This window comes from Callospermophilus lateralis, chromosome 9, assembly GCF_048772815.1.
Source record: "Callospermophilus lateralis isolate mCalLat2 chromosome 9, mCalLat2.hap1, whole genome shotgun sequence".
Classification (NCBI taxonomy): Eukaryota; Metazoa; Chordata; class Mammalia; order Rodentia; family Sciuridae; genus Callospermophilus; species Callospermophilus lateralis.
In genome coordinates, this window is record NC_135313.1 from 5,982,138 (window position 1) to 5,998,123 (window position 15,986).

The window sequence follows — 15,986 nt, forward strand, 5'->3', positions numbered from 1 at the left end:
TGGGAGAGGCCAGTTTTGAAAAGTGGCACTATCACACCAGTCAGGCACAGAAGAGAAAGTTCTCCAAAACATAAAGGAAACCTTGTCCAAGGCCTCAAGTCTCTAAATGTGTGGCATTAGATGTCTAAAAACTAATTTATGTGTGGAGACAAAGAACATCCCCTAAGGAGGAGGAGGTGCCTCATCCGCTCCAGGAAACTGGAAAAGCTGCACATTATACAGGTTTGGTGACCACTTGCAGTAGGTCGGGTTCCCCAGGGCGCAACCAAACTGAGTTAGTGCACAGGAAGCTTATAAAGGAGTGTCCTGCAGCCGCGCTCCCGAGGGAGTGAGGGAAAGGAACAGATCAGGTCGGGCTACCTCGGAGCGCACAGGCGACAACAGCACCCAAGGACAGACGCCGCCACTACTCTGCCTGGCCGCAGCTCACCCCACCCTCTCTCTTTCCGCTCCACGCAACGCCCGGGGCGGGGCCTGAAGCTCGGCCGCGGATTGGCGAAGAGAAAGTAGTGCAAACACTTTCGAATGAACCAATCAACGCAGTCCATCCGCGCCAGCCAATAGGAGCCCAAGAGGCGGCGGGGACCGGGCGGCCGGTGGGAGCGGCGCGCAGGGCGGTCTGGCATCGCGCGGCTGGTGGCGGCGAGCGGCGTGCGCCATGGAGGGACGGGGCCTGGAGGAAGACGCGCTGCTGCAGAAGCTCAGGGACAGCCGCCGCCGCTTCCAGAGGCGCATGCGGGAGCTGATAGAGAAGGTGGTCCCCGCCGCTGGGAGGTGGAGGGGCGCGCGGGCGGGCGGGCTGGCACCTCCTCTCCCGGGTCCGGACCGTGCGGCCGGGGGACCTGACTCGAAGCCCCTTCCTCCCCGCAGTATGACCAGCCCTTCGAGGACGACCCACTGGTGCAGATGGCCACGCTGACCTACCAGACGCCCCAGGGTAGGGAACGTCCTGAGTGTTTGCGGTGGAGTGTGCGAATGAACAGTGCAGACTGCCATTTAAAATGCTGTCCCCGCCCTCGTAGGAAAGTGACTCGGTTCACCATTGGGCCCGGAACATTACTCGTTCCTTTGAACGTGTATGTTATGTACTGCCAACAGGATTGCTTATCTAACTAAGCAGAATTCCTGAAGACAGAAAGATTCCACCTGGTTACAAAATGCCCCTGCCTTCCTGGGTTGGCAATTCAGCTTAGCCATTCAGTGACTCAGGCTCTTCATCTGTAAGAGAGGAAGGATAATGACAGTCACCTACCCTTCATGGATGTGGTAGCAGTTATGCAGAACCCTTATGAGACTCTTGGAGCACCGCTGGGCACTAGTGACACTCATTAACTGTTGTTGTCAGTGTTTAACTTGGGTAGTCACATCCTCCTCAAGGTTCTGACCACTGTGTTGGAACAGGCAGATGTTGTAAAATGCCTTAAGTGGATTCTCTTTGGTAAGTGACTGGAGAGCTTCTGCAGTAGATGAAGGCAGTTGCTTCCATGTGACCTTATTACCAAGTCATTTTTACCTACTAAAGAAAGCAAATCTCAGATCACATTCTGCCCAGCACTAGACAGACAGGCACAAAAGGTTCTTAAAACTGCTGCTTAAATCAAGAGAAATCCTCATTCTCTGCCTTTTTAGCTGAACCAGTCACACATTCAGTGAAAAATTTACCCGGGCAGAAACTAAAATATTCCAGCAGCAAATTTCTTTTACTTTCTGGTCTGGCAGGACATGACCTAAGGGTCTGTTTGTTGGCATCACTGTCTTCATATGGCAAGGACAGGGAGCATCTGCAGTGTTTTAAACAATGTATGTATCTTAAGTGCCACTGATTTTGCCAGTGAGAACTTTGGGTGTCAGTTTGGGGAGAACAGTGGATAAAGCACCCCAACACCTTGGGAACAGGCATGCTTGACCATGTAGACGCCACCTAAAGAGCTGGCTAATCCACAGGCTCCTGGCACTACCAGCCAAGGTACTGGGTGCCAGTTCAGTAGATCTGTGTGTTACAAGCTCATGGCTCGTGCTCCTGGCCCGGGGTCCCTGTCTTGGTGCTTCTCATAAGATAATTAGTGGCATGGCCTTTTCTTAAATGCATGGTAATGTGAATTGCCAGCTTAAGGCAGCACCACAAAGGGGAGAGTAAAACTAACTCTGGCACCTATTGTGACGAAGACAGCAGGGGGTAGTGTATTGATCACTACCCCATACCCTGCTCCCCTAAGCCTCTCATACTGATTCTCAACTGTGCAAGGTAGGCACCACTGTTGGAATCATCACAATTAAATGTGGATACAGTTCAGAAAGGTTATGTAACTTGTACCGTGTCACTTAACCAAAGTGTGAAACTTGATAACTCTGAGCCCATGTGTGCAAGCATCACTTTGCTCTGGAAAGGCCCTGTGGCCTAGTGGTCAAGAGTGCAGGATCAGTGCTGCCCAGAGTTCACATTCTGGCTCCATGGGCAGGTGGCCTGGACTAGTATTTGAACTTTGCTTTGCCCACATCTATCTGTACGACGACTGTGGTAAGTCCCTGTCCCACAGATGTCAGGAGAACTGTACAAGTTATGTGTGGGTGAGTAGTTGTGAATTGTAAATATGGCATTCTTGAAAAGGATTTAGAATAAACCTGAAGCATTGTGAGCATTATGTAAGTTTTTGCTGCTATTATTAACAACTATCTCAAGTTTCTACCATTCCTTATTAATTTGAATTTCCCCCAGCAAGTTTAGGGAGACCTTGAGTATATGGCCCAGATTCTCCAAGTTGGTAGGTGGCAGGCCAGAACTCATTGTTGGCCCTTTGCATGGGCTTGCTTTGTAGGTACAAGCACTTACTCTGAGTTATGTAGAAATGCTCTCAAAAAGTGCTTACGCTGCCAGGCATGGTGGCACATACCTATAATCCCAGCAACTCAGGAGGCTGAAGCACAATGATGGCAAGTTTGAGACCAGCCTCAGCAACTTGGCAAGACCCTGTCTCAAAATAAAAATAGAAAGGGCTGGGAATATGGCTCTGTGGTTAAGTGTCCCTGGGTTCAACCCCTAGTACCAAAAAAAAAAAAAAGGAAGAGAAAAGTGCTTACTCTAAATACAGTATATGTATTGCCCTTAGTACACGTATATTTTAAGGATAAGGACACTACCTGGCATATGTATGTTCCTGTTTTCATTCAACTTTACAGTGTAGTGTGATTTAGTGAACTGCTGCCCATTAGGTAGGGGAAGTTTCTATTAAGACAGAGCTGTCTGTTCAACTTAAAGGCTAGCAACGGACTATTGGGATCCTGGCTCACTTTTAATATCATATCCTTTTTGTATCTGACACTGGCTTTCTATGAAAACATGTTGAGCAGAAATTCAGTGTTGAGGATTAAACAGTTATTTTTCTTTTTTCTCTAAAGGATTGAAAATTTGGGGAGGAAAACTAATAGCGGAAGGAAGCGCAGGACTAATCCAGGTAGGTAATGTCAGTGGTGGCCCCACTGACATTCCTGGCCTCACTGCTCCGTTCTGCTTTTGAGGATTTACTGAGAAGCATTTCTTCGTTGCTTGTCGGGCAAGGAGCAGCCACGTGATGTCTAGCTCTTTTTTATGCCTTGCATTTCCCATCAGAAGTTGCAGGCTCAGGTGCAGAGGCTGGGCCAGCTCAATGTCAGTGCCCTCTCACAGGCCGTGCCATCCTAGCCTGGAACTCACTTGCTGGGTCCTCATGGAAGAGACCCAATCCAGTCCCTTCTGGGGGAGGGAGAGATGAGAGGAAGGGGAGTGTGCAGGCTCCATGCCCGCCACCTTCCCCGCAGCCCTGGGGCTCTGTGATCTCTCCTGTGCCCGGAGAGTTTGCTTTCGTCCTGTGAGACCCCGGGAGCCTTTTGCCCCAGTAGCTTTTGCAAGGTTGTCTGGTGTTCCATTAATTGTGCTTCTTAGACACCTCACGTTCCTCCTCAAGGTCACAGGTCAGGGAACCCATGTACCCAAGAATGAACACATCCTCCTGTTCTGAGGATACGTCTGGGTCCAGGGGTTCTTAAATCAAACCACCTTTTTGATTAATTTTAGTCACAGACATGATGAAAATACACAGAACGGCTGAAAATTAGTCTGATCTCTGTGCTGCAGTGGTCGCTGATGCCATTTTAGTTTAATGTAAATTGTCTGTAGCACACATGTTTATAAATACACATTGTTTTTACTCTCACTTTCATGAGGACCCCTGTCTTCATCATCCGTCCTGCAGTTCAGCCAGCATTTGTAACTGTCTCCTGCCCTTGACTCTCTATCAGTCAGGGTTGGTATGCTTTCTCTGAAAGACCGATATGAATATTTGAGGCCTTGCTGGCTATATGTCTGCATAAACTTCTCAGCCCTTTTATAGGGGAGGCAGCTTGGATGATATGAACGAGCCCCCATTAATAAAATGAGCTCTATTAATAAAACTCCTGCTGTGTAGTTCCAAGAGGAATATCCTGGTCCTAATTTCCCCAGTATGATGTCCCCTCACCCCTTTTTTTCAGTCAATGCCCACATTTGAGATTAGGAGGTCAAAGGATCTGTTCTCTTTAAATTATACATACATACAGAGGCACCCACTTAATCAGATCAGTGCTGGATGGTCCTGGTAGCAAATTGCTTATCTGAATATTTAGGCTTTTGCTTAAAATGCAGGAGGACCCCTGCCTGGGACCCAAAGAATTGCTGAGCTTAGAGAAGTGGGCATAGCTGTGATTATAGCGTGGACCCCACAGCCTCACTAGATGTTGGTGACTGTGCCCAAATCCACCTTAAACTTCTCCCCCAAAACCAAATGCTCATGCTGCTCCCACGGTCCCTGGAGACTGTGCATCTCCCTGAGCCAGTTTGAGCATAACCTAAGGCTTGGGTTCTCTCTGTAGATGCCAATGCTGCCAAGCAGGGATTGGTGAGGGCCGGCTGCTTCCCAAACTAGTTTTACTACCCTTTAGACCCAGGCAGCCACAAAACCTAGCTCTGAAAACTACACCAAGTCCCACCTGTGTGAGATGTCACTGGGAGGCAAAGGCAGTGGTGTCCAGAAGTGCGTTCAGTTGCTGTGCAGTGCTCACAAGATCCTCACGTCCCCTGGACCCACAGAGGTGGCTGAGGACCATTCCTACAGGGACAGTGCTCCCCATGGGAATTCCTGAAATATTTTAGCCAGTCTAATATGTCGAATGCTCACGTTTCACTGGTGAGAACTGGCTGATGTCATTGGTATAGAACAGGCTCCAGAGGGCAGGAACACCTCCCCAGGAGGGTGACCAGCTGATCACCTGTGGCCTGAACCCCTGGTTAGGAGCTTAAGTTTAGACCAGCTCCAGGCACAGGGGATTTGTAGGATGCACACAGGACCTCAACGCTACACCACATTGTAAAGGTCCTAAAACCACTTCTGGGCATTTACTGAGAACGTGGGCCACCACCGTTTCTGGATTCTCCCCATTGACCAGGTGACAGTTTTGTTCTGTTTCACTTCGGCTTTTTGTTTGCTGCAGTCCCTGTGGAACCCTGTGTGGGCTGGGACCGGGTCGTTCCAGGACAGAGCTAACCTCCCCCTCGAGGGGACTTATAGCAGCCCTGGGGCTAGCTGAGGAAGAAGGCGGGCTGCTTTCCAGCAGGGGTCCTCCCCTGCCTTTGGGAGACTCTAGGCCCTTGATGAAGCAAAGGTGTAAGAAGCCTGAGGAGCGCCTGCTCCCTGTGTTCAAGAACAGATGCAGGTTTGTCACTTCACGGTGACTTTCAGATGTGCCATTGCTCAAGTAAGCTTGTCTCTGCTGACTTTTGTACCACTAGTACCCCCGTGGGAAGCCAGAAGACAGGATAGAAGACCCTGGGTATGCCGCAGCCCGAGGTGACGAGCCTGTGCCTTTGTGCACCCTAGTCCTGGGAGCCGGTGAGTGCCACCCCTTAGGAAAGGAGCTGGGAGGAGCTGGCCAACCTGTGTCTCTGTCACAGGAGTTCAAGGGTAAAGTTCTTTTGTGGCGGGGGGTGGGGGGCGAGGGGGTGCGGTTTCCTAAGGGGTATTTTAAAAACTAAGGTCATCTTGAAGTGCCCTGTCATGTCCTTCTGAAGTCCCTGGAGGGTAGGCCCTGTCCTTATATATCCATGGTGCCCGGCACAGAAAACACTCAGATATTTCTTATATAAATGAACACCCCCCCTGCCCCAGTCTAAGATATATTACATCAGGATTTGACAAGACCTAAGATCAAGATGGTCGTGAACATTTGCTTCTGTCAACTGTCAGTCTTCCCCAGGCCATCTCACTGCCTGGACCCAGCCCTGCCCCGCTCTTTTCTCCTACCTTCAGCCTGCCCTCTGGGCTACATGCCCCGTCCACATTTAAGGGTGGTCAGATTTCGCCTTCCACATGTGGAACATGCCTGTGACTCTCCACTGCCCTGTCCCTGCCTGGCCACCTCCCTCCCTCAGTCCCTTTACAACCCAATTCCAGGAGGTGCACCTTACCCTCCCTGGTCCCACACCTGAGCATGCCTCACCTGGTGCCCTCTGGCTTGGGCTCCATCTCCGCAGCCTCCCTCTGGGAGGGCTTCTAGGCCGCCTGTTGCTGGGCCCACCTTGTACCTGTTCCCCCCGCAGCATGTGAAGATTTGGAAAGTTCTGGCCTTGGCCTCTGCACACTGCTCTTCAGTTCGCTCCTGCATGTCCTCTGGCCTGCTGCTGGCTTACCTGCTGGCCCTTCAGGGTGCCCTTTCTCAGGGTTGGTCTGAAGCCCCTGTGCACTTGTCAGGCCTGGCTTTGCCCCCAGCCCAGACCCCTTCCGGTGCATTTTACTGCTGGGGACCTCTCTCCATAAACACGTCCTGTCCACGTTGGCACTTCCACAGCGCAGCAGACCTGCCCTCCAAGGTCCACCTTCCTCCCCCTCCAGCATGAGCCAGAATCCAGGGTCCTCTTCTCAGCCTCCCCCTCTTTCCTCAAGTCCAAGGCTGTCCTGGGTCTGTCACCTCCTGTCCTCTCTCAGGCCCACTGCCTCACCCCCCACCCCCGGCCCTTCGCACCAGCTCCTGTCCCCTTCTGGGCTCCTCCACCCTGGATATGCAAGGAATTCTGGTCAAGCCACTTCTGTCTGAAGCACTGTGGTGGCTTCCCACTGTGCTGTGGGAAGAGGCTAGGATCCAGAGTGAGACCTGAAGTCCTACCTGTCCTGCCTACACCACATCCTCCCTGCTGACCCCCATTGCAGCTCAGCTTTATGCTTGGTCTCCTCCTTACAGCCCTGGAATGTTTCTAACTCTTGTCTCTCCCTCCAACACTGGTCCTTCCAGAGCTCCAACCCCTCACCCAGCCCTTCCCTGGAACCTTGCCCCCAGTGGACACTCAGTGATCTGTGCTGAGCCACTAAAGGGAAAACTGGGTTTTCAAAGTCAAATTACAAAACTAATGGAGATTTTGGTCTTGAGTGTCGTTAACTAGTGTTAGATCAAATTCTAATGAAGTTTAAAATCAGGCCGGGCATGGTGGTTCACACCTGTAATCCCAGCAGCTTGGGAGGCTGAGGCAGGAGGATTGTGAGTTCAGAGCCAGCCTCAGCAATAATGGAGGCACTAAGCAGCTCAGTGAGACCCTGTCTCTAAATAAATACAAAATAGGGCTGGGGGTGTGGCTCAGTGGTATCGAATGGTCGAATGCCCTTGAGTTCAATCCCTGGTACCCCCCCCCCCACAAAAAAAAAATCTTAAAGTCCATTCTCAGTCCTGCTACCCACTGTTCAGTAGCCTGGTGTGGCTTGCAGCTGACTGAACAGCAGGTGGAGACCCCTCCATCATCATAGGAGCTCCATGGGACAGTGCTGGGCAGGGTCACAGCTGTCAATCAGAGGCCACTGGAGCCTCTGGTGCTAGAATACACTCAGAGTGTTACGAAGCATCCTGAGAGGGATGGACAGGCTTCCCAAGAATCCTGATTGCGATTCCTTTTCCACTTTTAGATCCAGGAGGCAGCGATGCCAGAGCAGGGTTGGACCCGGGCAGTCCCCCGGCCCAGGCCTTGGTGGTAAGGGCCGCCTCGGGATGGGTGGCGGTGGGGGGCTTCGGGTGCACTCTCATCTCGGGCAGGCAGACCCAGCTGGCCCTGGGCAGTGTTCCCCCAGTCCTCTGGGTGCATTCTTACCACTGCCACCTCGTAGGTCTTGGTTCTCTCTTTGGGTCTCCTCAGCCTGGCACTTGACAGCCAGTGTGGCTCCGTTCTGGACTGACCTCTGAACTTAGACAGTGGTAAAGAATTTGGGGACTTTCTCTCTGCAGCTAGAACTGTCACCAGTGTGGTTCATGGCATGCTGAGTGCCTTGACTAACTAAGAGACATTGTGAGTCGGGTTCCGGGTCAGCCCTTGAGCCCGTTTAGTCACAGGTCACACAGTCAGGTGGCTGGAGCTAGCCTGAAGAGAAAGGCTCCTGTGTGTTCCTGGCCCTGAGTGCCCCAAGGGCACAGAGCTGTCTCCTCCGTGTGGCCTGGCTCTTTCCTTCCTGCCTCTCTGGAGGGGCAGCTAGTCTGCCCTGTACCCCTCCTGGCCCCTGTGTCCCCTGTGTCACATGCTGCCAGATGTGAGACAACTGCACCTGCTTCCCTCTAAACCTCCTTTGGGGCAGGGGTGGCAGTGACCCCGGGAACTTCCCAAGTCTGTAGCAGGCATGGCCCCTGGACAGACCCTGGGTGCAGCCTTCCCTGTGGTCCTTCCCATCTGTCTTGAGACCCCAGTTGGGCTGCACCAGGTGTGGAGAGGTCCTGAGCTGGATCCTGGGCCTCTCTTGTCAGCCCTCAGCTGTCAGTTCCTGATAGTGGAGTCCTGAGCCTTCCAGGAATGTTCAGGTTGCCTTAAGGTGTTTTCTCTTCTAGTAAAGCTGCCATAAACACCTCCCAGCTTTTATGTTCTGGGTCTTTTTACTTTATTTTTGGTAGTTAAGCCCAGGGCCCAGCAGTTTTTCAGAGGGGCCTGGCCACTTTGCGCTGCTAACAGCAGGAGGCACAGGCTGACTCTGAATAGCTTCATTTAGAGGTCTGCATTAACGAGCTCATTAGTTTGCTCCAGAATTCATGACAGCAGTGCCCAGCAGCTCTTAGGGTACTGACTTCTCTTTATAATCAGCCTTCAGTGCCTTGGAGCCCTCTGGAAAATGAGTTAAGAAGGAAATATCTGACCCAGGTGGATGCACTGCTTCAAGACGCAGGGTGTTTTGAGGTACTGTCTCTGTGTGTGTGTGTGTGTGTGTGTGTGTGTGTGTGTGTGTGTGTGTGAAGTAGGTACATTGAGGAGTTTTTGTGTACTTTACACAGAGCTTGTGAAGAGTGTTGTGCATGATGATTTCCAGACCCTTCTGTTCCCATGATACTGTGTCTGTGCTCTGAATTAACACTAGGAAGCCCCTCGGCAGCACCATCAGGGGAACTTGCAGGGTTAGAGGGTGGACTCCATCCCCTCCCCCGCACCCCGTCCTGGGGCAACCCACAAACCTAGTGAAGCCAGGGGTGGGACTCTCCAAGGACCTCCACCTCACTCACTGGTGTGACTGGGGTTGGGATCAGCAGCAAGGTGAGCGGCATCCTCTCGTCCTCAACCTATCCTGCCTGGTCTGAGGTCATGTTGGAGTGAGGCAGTACGGGGGGGCTCTTTGGCGGGATAAGAGGCGGGCAGCCTTCCAGCCCCAAACCAGGATGGTGCAGTGCTGCTCCAGGGTGGCCGCTTCTCAGTTCCACTTGGAAGAAGAGCCTAAGCTCAGGTGGAGGTTTGCCTAAGGGCGCCACCTCTTTAGCTCCCCGTGTTGCATCAGATCCTTCAGAAAGTGGAGGATGCTCTAGTACCACCGGAGTGCGCGGTGCTCAGTGGAGAACAGCGCGCCTGCAGAGGCCTCAGCTTCACCTGTCGCTGTGTGGTGACAGGGGCCCTGGCCTAGTGATACAGGCGTAACACCCTGTCCCCCACATGGCCCAGCGGGTGTCGTCCTCTTGGTGCTGTGCTGATTAGAGGCAGGGACTGGAATTGGGCCCAGGGCGATTGAGCTCTGCCCACCGTCCCTCTGGTCCCCAGACATTCCGACCGTCCACAGGAATGGCGAGTGAAGAGAAGCCGGCAGATCCCCAGGCAGGAGTTCCTGGCAGGCGAGGGTGGCTGGCCTGAGGGCAGAGTCCCAGGTCCTCTGGGACACTCCTCCCTCCTGCCCAGAGCCCACAGGCTCACTTGCTTGTGCTGCCTGATGGATGCAGGGTTACTCCTGACGTGCCTTTGCTCTCTTGTCGGGGACAGCACCTGGGGCCTCAGTACCCGGTGGCTCTCTTGTAATCATCAGCTTTGATTTCAGGGCACAGATAAGAGAGGCACATCAGACACACCCAGGACTCCCGTGCCTTCCCTGGCCTCTCCTGCCACGCCTGGCCCCGGTAAGTGTGACATAGAAACCCTGTAGCCCTGGGGCAGCTCAGCTCAGCACCACTCAGGTGGGACGCGTTGCTCACTGCCAGCACGTTCCGTCAGCAGGAGCTCAGATACCTGCACCTCATGGGAATTAAGATCTTTTCAGATGACCTCATTCCCTGAGCACATGTGGCCTGGTGGCTGCTCCCAGCTCTGCACCCTCTTGACTGGGTTGAGCAGCCTGGGATCTGCAGAAGCACAGGAGGGGCACGGTGAGCATCCTTCCGCACTGCACGGCCTGCCTCAGTGCCCTCCACACACGCATGCGCACACACTACACACGTGCAGGTCCGTGTGTATCGTCCCTCAGGGCTCCCTGTCTCCGGAGCACAGAGGGTTCTCCATGATCACAGTGAGTAGCACATGACAGAAACATGGCGTGACAAGGGCAGTTCACCGACGAGCCAGTGACGTCCTCCACAGTCTTCCGTGGCCCACAGTGGAGAGCCCACTGGCCTCGCCCACGGGTCTGGCTGTCGCGTGCAGGCCAGAGCGGCTCCTGGTCTTCGTGTTGCCCCCTCATCTCTCATGTGTGGCCTGTCTTAAACAGTCCCGACGTCCCTCCCTCTAGACCTGTCTGTTGCCGCCTCGTGGTTGTCCTCACGGTAAGCCTCCTGGCCTAAGTACAAGCGCGTGATGCTGTGTCCTCTCAGACATTCCGTCCGCCTCTCCGTTGCTGGTGACTTCTTATCTGGTCCTTTAGTGAAGGACTTCTCACTGCACTTCTCCTTGGGTCCCCAGCAGGTGAGCCTTTGGGATGGCCCAGGAGCCTTTTCCCTAAGACCGTTCACTGGTGGTTTGGGCGTCCAGTAGGGGGACCACCTGAGGTGCTGGGAACGGTGGACCTCTTCCAGCCCTGCCATTCAGTGACGGCCTCTGGCCTCTGTCTGGTATTCTCTAACAGACAGCTGGCTCCCCGTCCCGTTCCTTTTTTTTTTTTTTTTTTTTTAATTATTGCTCCTAGAATCAGAAGCACAGCCACCTTTTAAGTCCACGCTGGAGCCCTTACTTCCCCTGATGCTCACACAGCCCCGCCTGCACCCTTCCTGGCTCACCAGCCCTCTGTCACATCCCATCCGTTTTGAGCTCCATCGCCTTCACCCTGAGGCTGCTTCCCCTCTCTCCTGGTCACCTCCAGCCCCATAATGTGTTCTCTCATCCAGTACCAACTAGCCTCAGGATGGTGGCAGCCGCAGCCAGCTCTCTTGGCCCTTGGACAGTGTCCCCCAAGGGAAGCGCTCAGGGTGCTGTGCCCACTTGGATCTTTGTTTCCCATCCCACCACCAGCTTGGTGCACAGCTTCTATTTTTTTCTGTTTCTATTTGTAGGGTTTTCCTCATTTTCATAAGTTCAATTTTATTTTTCAAATAAACCTTTCACACAACGTGAAAGCAAAGCTGTGTAAAGCAGCGAGTGCAGGGGCCTTACTCGGTTCCCCAGGTCCCCGTGGGTAGACTTGTATTTTCTGGTTTCTGGTTTCTGGTTTCTAATACACTTTCAAAAAGGCAACCATCTCCGAAATAGCCTGAGGGGAGAGAACTCCTGAGGGTGGGGTGGAGAGCAGAAATGGATTTAGGAGCTAAAAAGAAATCTGAGAAGCTGGTTCTAATCCTTTGTAGTTTTTTGTATCATTTTGAAAACGTGGTCATGGTCCGCCCTTGAGCTCCATGCCCTGAATGTGGGGTGGCTTTGAACACTGACACCCTTGACTCTTCTTCTTCCCCAGGACCCTGTGGAAGTATCTCTGCAGAGAGCCCTGGTGACCCTATGGAGCTGACTCCCTCCCCCAGAGAGCTGGATCCGTTGGGTCCTTGCCCAGCAGACCTGGCCACAGCATCTAGAAATGACAGTCTGTCACTGCTAGGGACCAGCAGCTGCGTGAGCAGCCAGTCCTTCGAGGCGGATGACATCTACGATGTGACGATCAGCGACTTGTACGCGGGTATGCTGCACTCCATGAGCCGGCTGCTGAGCACAAAGCCCTCAAGCATCATCTCCACCAAGACCTTCATCGTCCAGAGCTGGAGCTCCAGGAGGAGGCACGTGCGCAGGGGCAGGGTGCTGGTGAGCGAGCGGCACAGTGCCAGGGCTCGGTGTTCCCGGAGGGGCTCCCGGGAGAGGCCTGCACCCTGCTCAGAGCCCAGGCAAGAGACAGGACCCCTAAGAGACTGTAAGAACTTACTGCATGTCGCCCAGCATGAGCCATCTTCAAAACTGGACAGAGCTTTTCTTGCAGGAAACAAAGCCCAGAGCCTTAAATTAGATCCACGTTGGAAGGAACTTCAGGTGACACCCTGGAAGCATTCTTCCTTGACTTTGGACCTCAACACAGTGCATTATCCTGACCAGGAAAATAGACTTAGGATGCTAAAGTGGTTGATTTCTCCTGTAAAAATGGTTTCTAGACCAAAAATGTTGCCCAGCCCAGCAGATAATCGACACAGGGAGATTGAAATCAAATTTAACAAGCTTCATCAAGAATGTTGCCCAAGTGTTGGGAAGCGAGCTTCCCCAGATGGCTTTTCGGGCTCCTGGGCCATGGACGTGTACAGAGGTGGTTCTGTGAGCCCACGTGGCCTCGGGGGCTTAAAAACCCTCAGGCGGAGTTTGCCTCTCAGCAAAGCAAAACCAAAGGGGCTAAGTGAGGCCTTTGAAAACCTGAGCAAAAGATGTGTGGAAGTAGGTAGAGGCCCACCAGAGAGCGGCGCCTCTCCATCTTTTCCCAAGAGCCGCGGCCACTCTTGGCCGACATCTGGCCTCCTTCAGGGACACAGTTCTGGAACATTCAGAAGGGCATGGTCACCCCGCCAAGCTATTTCAGTACCTAGGGTAGAACCTCTGGCCTGTGAGAGAAATCGCTACAATGAAATTAAAGAAAACTTTGACCAGCTTCATCAGGAGTATTGCCAGAGGTCGCCTCGACAGGCACTGCAGGCAAAGGCACCTGCCCCGCTTGGAGTGTCTCCAGATAAAGCTGATGTAGGAGTTCAGAGCCAAACCCAAGAGCTCTTCAGAAAGTCAAATCGAGACTCTCTCTTCCAGAAGCTGTCACCGTCACCGCAGTGGCACATGCGAAGTCCACAGGGCTCACCTGCAGCTGAGGCTCGTCCATCTGCTCACTCTGCTCATGGTACCAGGAGGGACCCTCAGTTCCCTGCAAAAAGACACAGGCTGTCAGACCCCCAGGCGCGTGGACACCGGGCCAGTTTCCAGGATTCCTCAGAGGTGGATGAAGCCGACCCCAGACCAGGGGAGCAGGGTGGCCCCCCACAGGCCAGCTGGTAAGGAGGAGCTCTTCCACCTGTGGGGTGCAGTTCCTGCCAGCAGGTACTTTTCCTCTGCGGTGCAGAGGAGCGAAGCCACGGCACGCCAGGTGCCACGGAGCATCCCGACCCTGGCCGCTCCTCCTGACCGGTCCCTGCAGGACTGTGAGTGGGTTTTCCAGGTGCTGTCTCCCAGACCGTCTGCTTCCTCTAAAGTCGGCATTGATAGCAAGGATGTGTTTGTGTGGGAGAGGTTTCAAGATGGAGCTGGAAGTGTTTGGAAGGAAGCGGGTCCTGTGTCTTCACCGGAATGCCCTCACTGCTGCTGTCTGTCCGGTCTGTTCATCTGTCTGTGTCGACACTCAGAAAACAATTGTAGGAAGGTGAAACTGATCTGGGAATGGTGACCCCTGTCCCCTTCCCAACTCCTCGGAGGGCCAGCAGCCTCCAGGTTCCCATGCCTGCCCTCCTGGCTCCCGGCTCTGGGCTCTGCTCGCGCTCTGGGCCCCTCAGCCACAGCTGGCCCCCGCTGTACCCTTTTCTTTCCCCATCGTGGGTCAGGGAGCGGGTGGGGTGGACGGGCCAGCGTGACGAAGTGCCAGGTCTTCAGTGGGATCCATGTGTCCTCAGGTGGGCTCCAGGTGGCATGGCTCACCTGAGTGACTGCGGTCACTTGTCCCCACTGGCCGACAGATGTGGGCTGAGTTGGGCTCTGGGTTTGATGGTAGCTTGGACAGGCAAGGTGAGGCTGTGTCTACAGCCTCCTGTTCTTGTTTGTCCCCTGCTGTGGGCCGACCCCCTTGGGGGTCAGCTGATGGGCCCTGCCTACCACAGTTACCTCCTTTTCTGTTTTTCCCACTGCTGCCTGTCCAGCCGAGGACCCTTCCCAGCAGCTCACTCCTGCCTCCTGCATCTGGCTGGTTCTAGAAACCACCACCGCCCCCGTGTGCTCTCTCCCCATTCCCCTGTCCTCCCAGGGTCACCCAGCCAGGCTCTGCCATGACAGGGTCCTCCCTCTCCTTCCCCGGGCAGGCGCACCCGGCTGAGGAGGGAGCCGTCTGCACAGGCGCCCCACAGGCCTGGCACAGCGGGGGATCCTCTGGCCAGTTGCGTTTTGTCTTGCTGATGTGAAGTCCTAGGAGTGAGCAGCCAGGGCCGAGCACACGCCTGCCTGGCCTCTTCCCAGGGAAGACCCACCAGGTGAAAGCACCTGTCCCCAGGGGGGAGCCTCTGGTGGGACCAGGAGGGCTGGGGGCGGCCAGAACTGGAGAGCAGCCGCCCAGTGCCCTGTGGACAGTGTCCTCCATCTGCTGGTCCCAGCAGTGCCCAGCCACCAGCACAGTTGTTCTGGGTCTTGGTCTGTTTGCCCACCTCCCCCATCCAGGGCCCATGTGGCTTTTGTAGGCCCCACCGGGGGACCTTCAGCTACAGTTCAGTGGGGCCTTAGAGCTCACTGGACATTCCAGGGGGGTGGCCTTGAAGAGATGTTCCTGTGTTGGGTCACTTAGGAAAACCTGAGTTCTTGACAGAAAGGGAGCATTTCACCAAAGAGATCCTCGGCCCAGAGCCGTCCCTGAGGTCTCTCCTGGCCGCCTGCACATCACAGGTCCCTGATCCGCTATCCCTCCAGTCTAAACCAAGTAGTCCCCTCCCCCACCCATGCCTTTGACCCTGGCCCCAGGACTCTCCTGAGCCTTTTGCTGGCCTTCCCAGCTGCCCTGTGGCCCCAGAATACAGCCTGACTCTCCTGCCCCACCTTGGCCTCAGCTCCTCCCTCTCCTGGGAAGTCTTGCCTGGCCAGGTAGAGGGAACCTCAGCCTCACAGAATGGTGCCAAGTCCCCAGCAGAAGCAGGTGCCCCACGTTGGCATGGGACTCTGCCCTCAGTGCCCAGTGCGGCCCTCACAGCTCCCCGCAGGTGATGGCAGGTGAGTGTGGCGACACCACTAGCCCACGGTGTGTGCATGTTTCCCCCGTCCCTACTCGAGGTGTCCACCTCTCGGGCAGTGCCCAGATCTCCACAAGTGCGGCTGCAGGGGCACAGTCACTGGCTAGCAGCGAGGGCCTGCCTGTTGGCCTGCAGCTGTCTGTGCCCTGCCTCAGTGCCCACAGGACCCTTTGACCAGGCAGGCTGTCTCCTTGTAAGTGAGGAGTGTGGCCTGAAGACTCCCCGCGGGCCTTGCTGGGGAGGTACACTGCCTGCTGGGTTGCTCTGTAAGTAGACCTGCCTTGGGGTTACGTACCGGGGCGTTTTCTGTAGTAGATGTATTTCCTCACATGCAGTGG

The 15,986-nt window shown here is 54.4% G+C and overlaps 1 protein-coding gene across 1 annotated transcript; it reads left to right on the forward strand.

The window, feature by feature from the left end:
- Positions 1–658: 658 nt before the first annotated feature.
- Positions 659–14,169, forward strand: Hjurp (Holliday junction recognition protein). Its single transcript, XM_077110272.1, has 8 exons — positions 659–754; positions 871–937; positions 3,397–3,452; positions 5,801–5,900; positions 7,959–8,023; positions 9,116–9,208; positions 10,326–10,404; positions 12,165–14,169. The coding sequence occupies exons 1-8, from the start codon at positions 659–661 to the stop codon at positions 13,721–13,723; spliced, it is 2,115 nt and encodes a 704-aa protein (XP_076966387.1). The 3' UTR covers positions 13,724–14,169.
- The last annotated feature ends 1,817 nt before the right edge of the window (positions 14,170–15,986 follow it).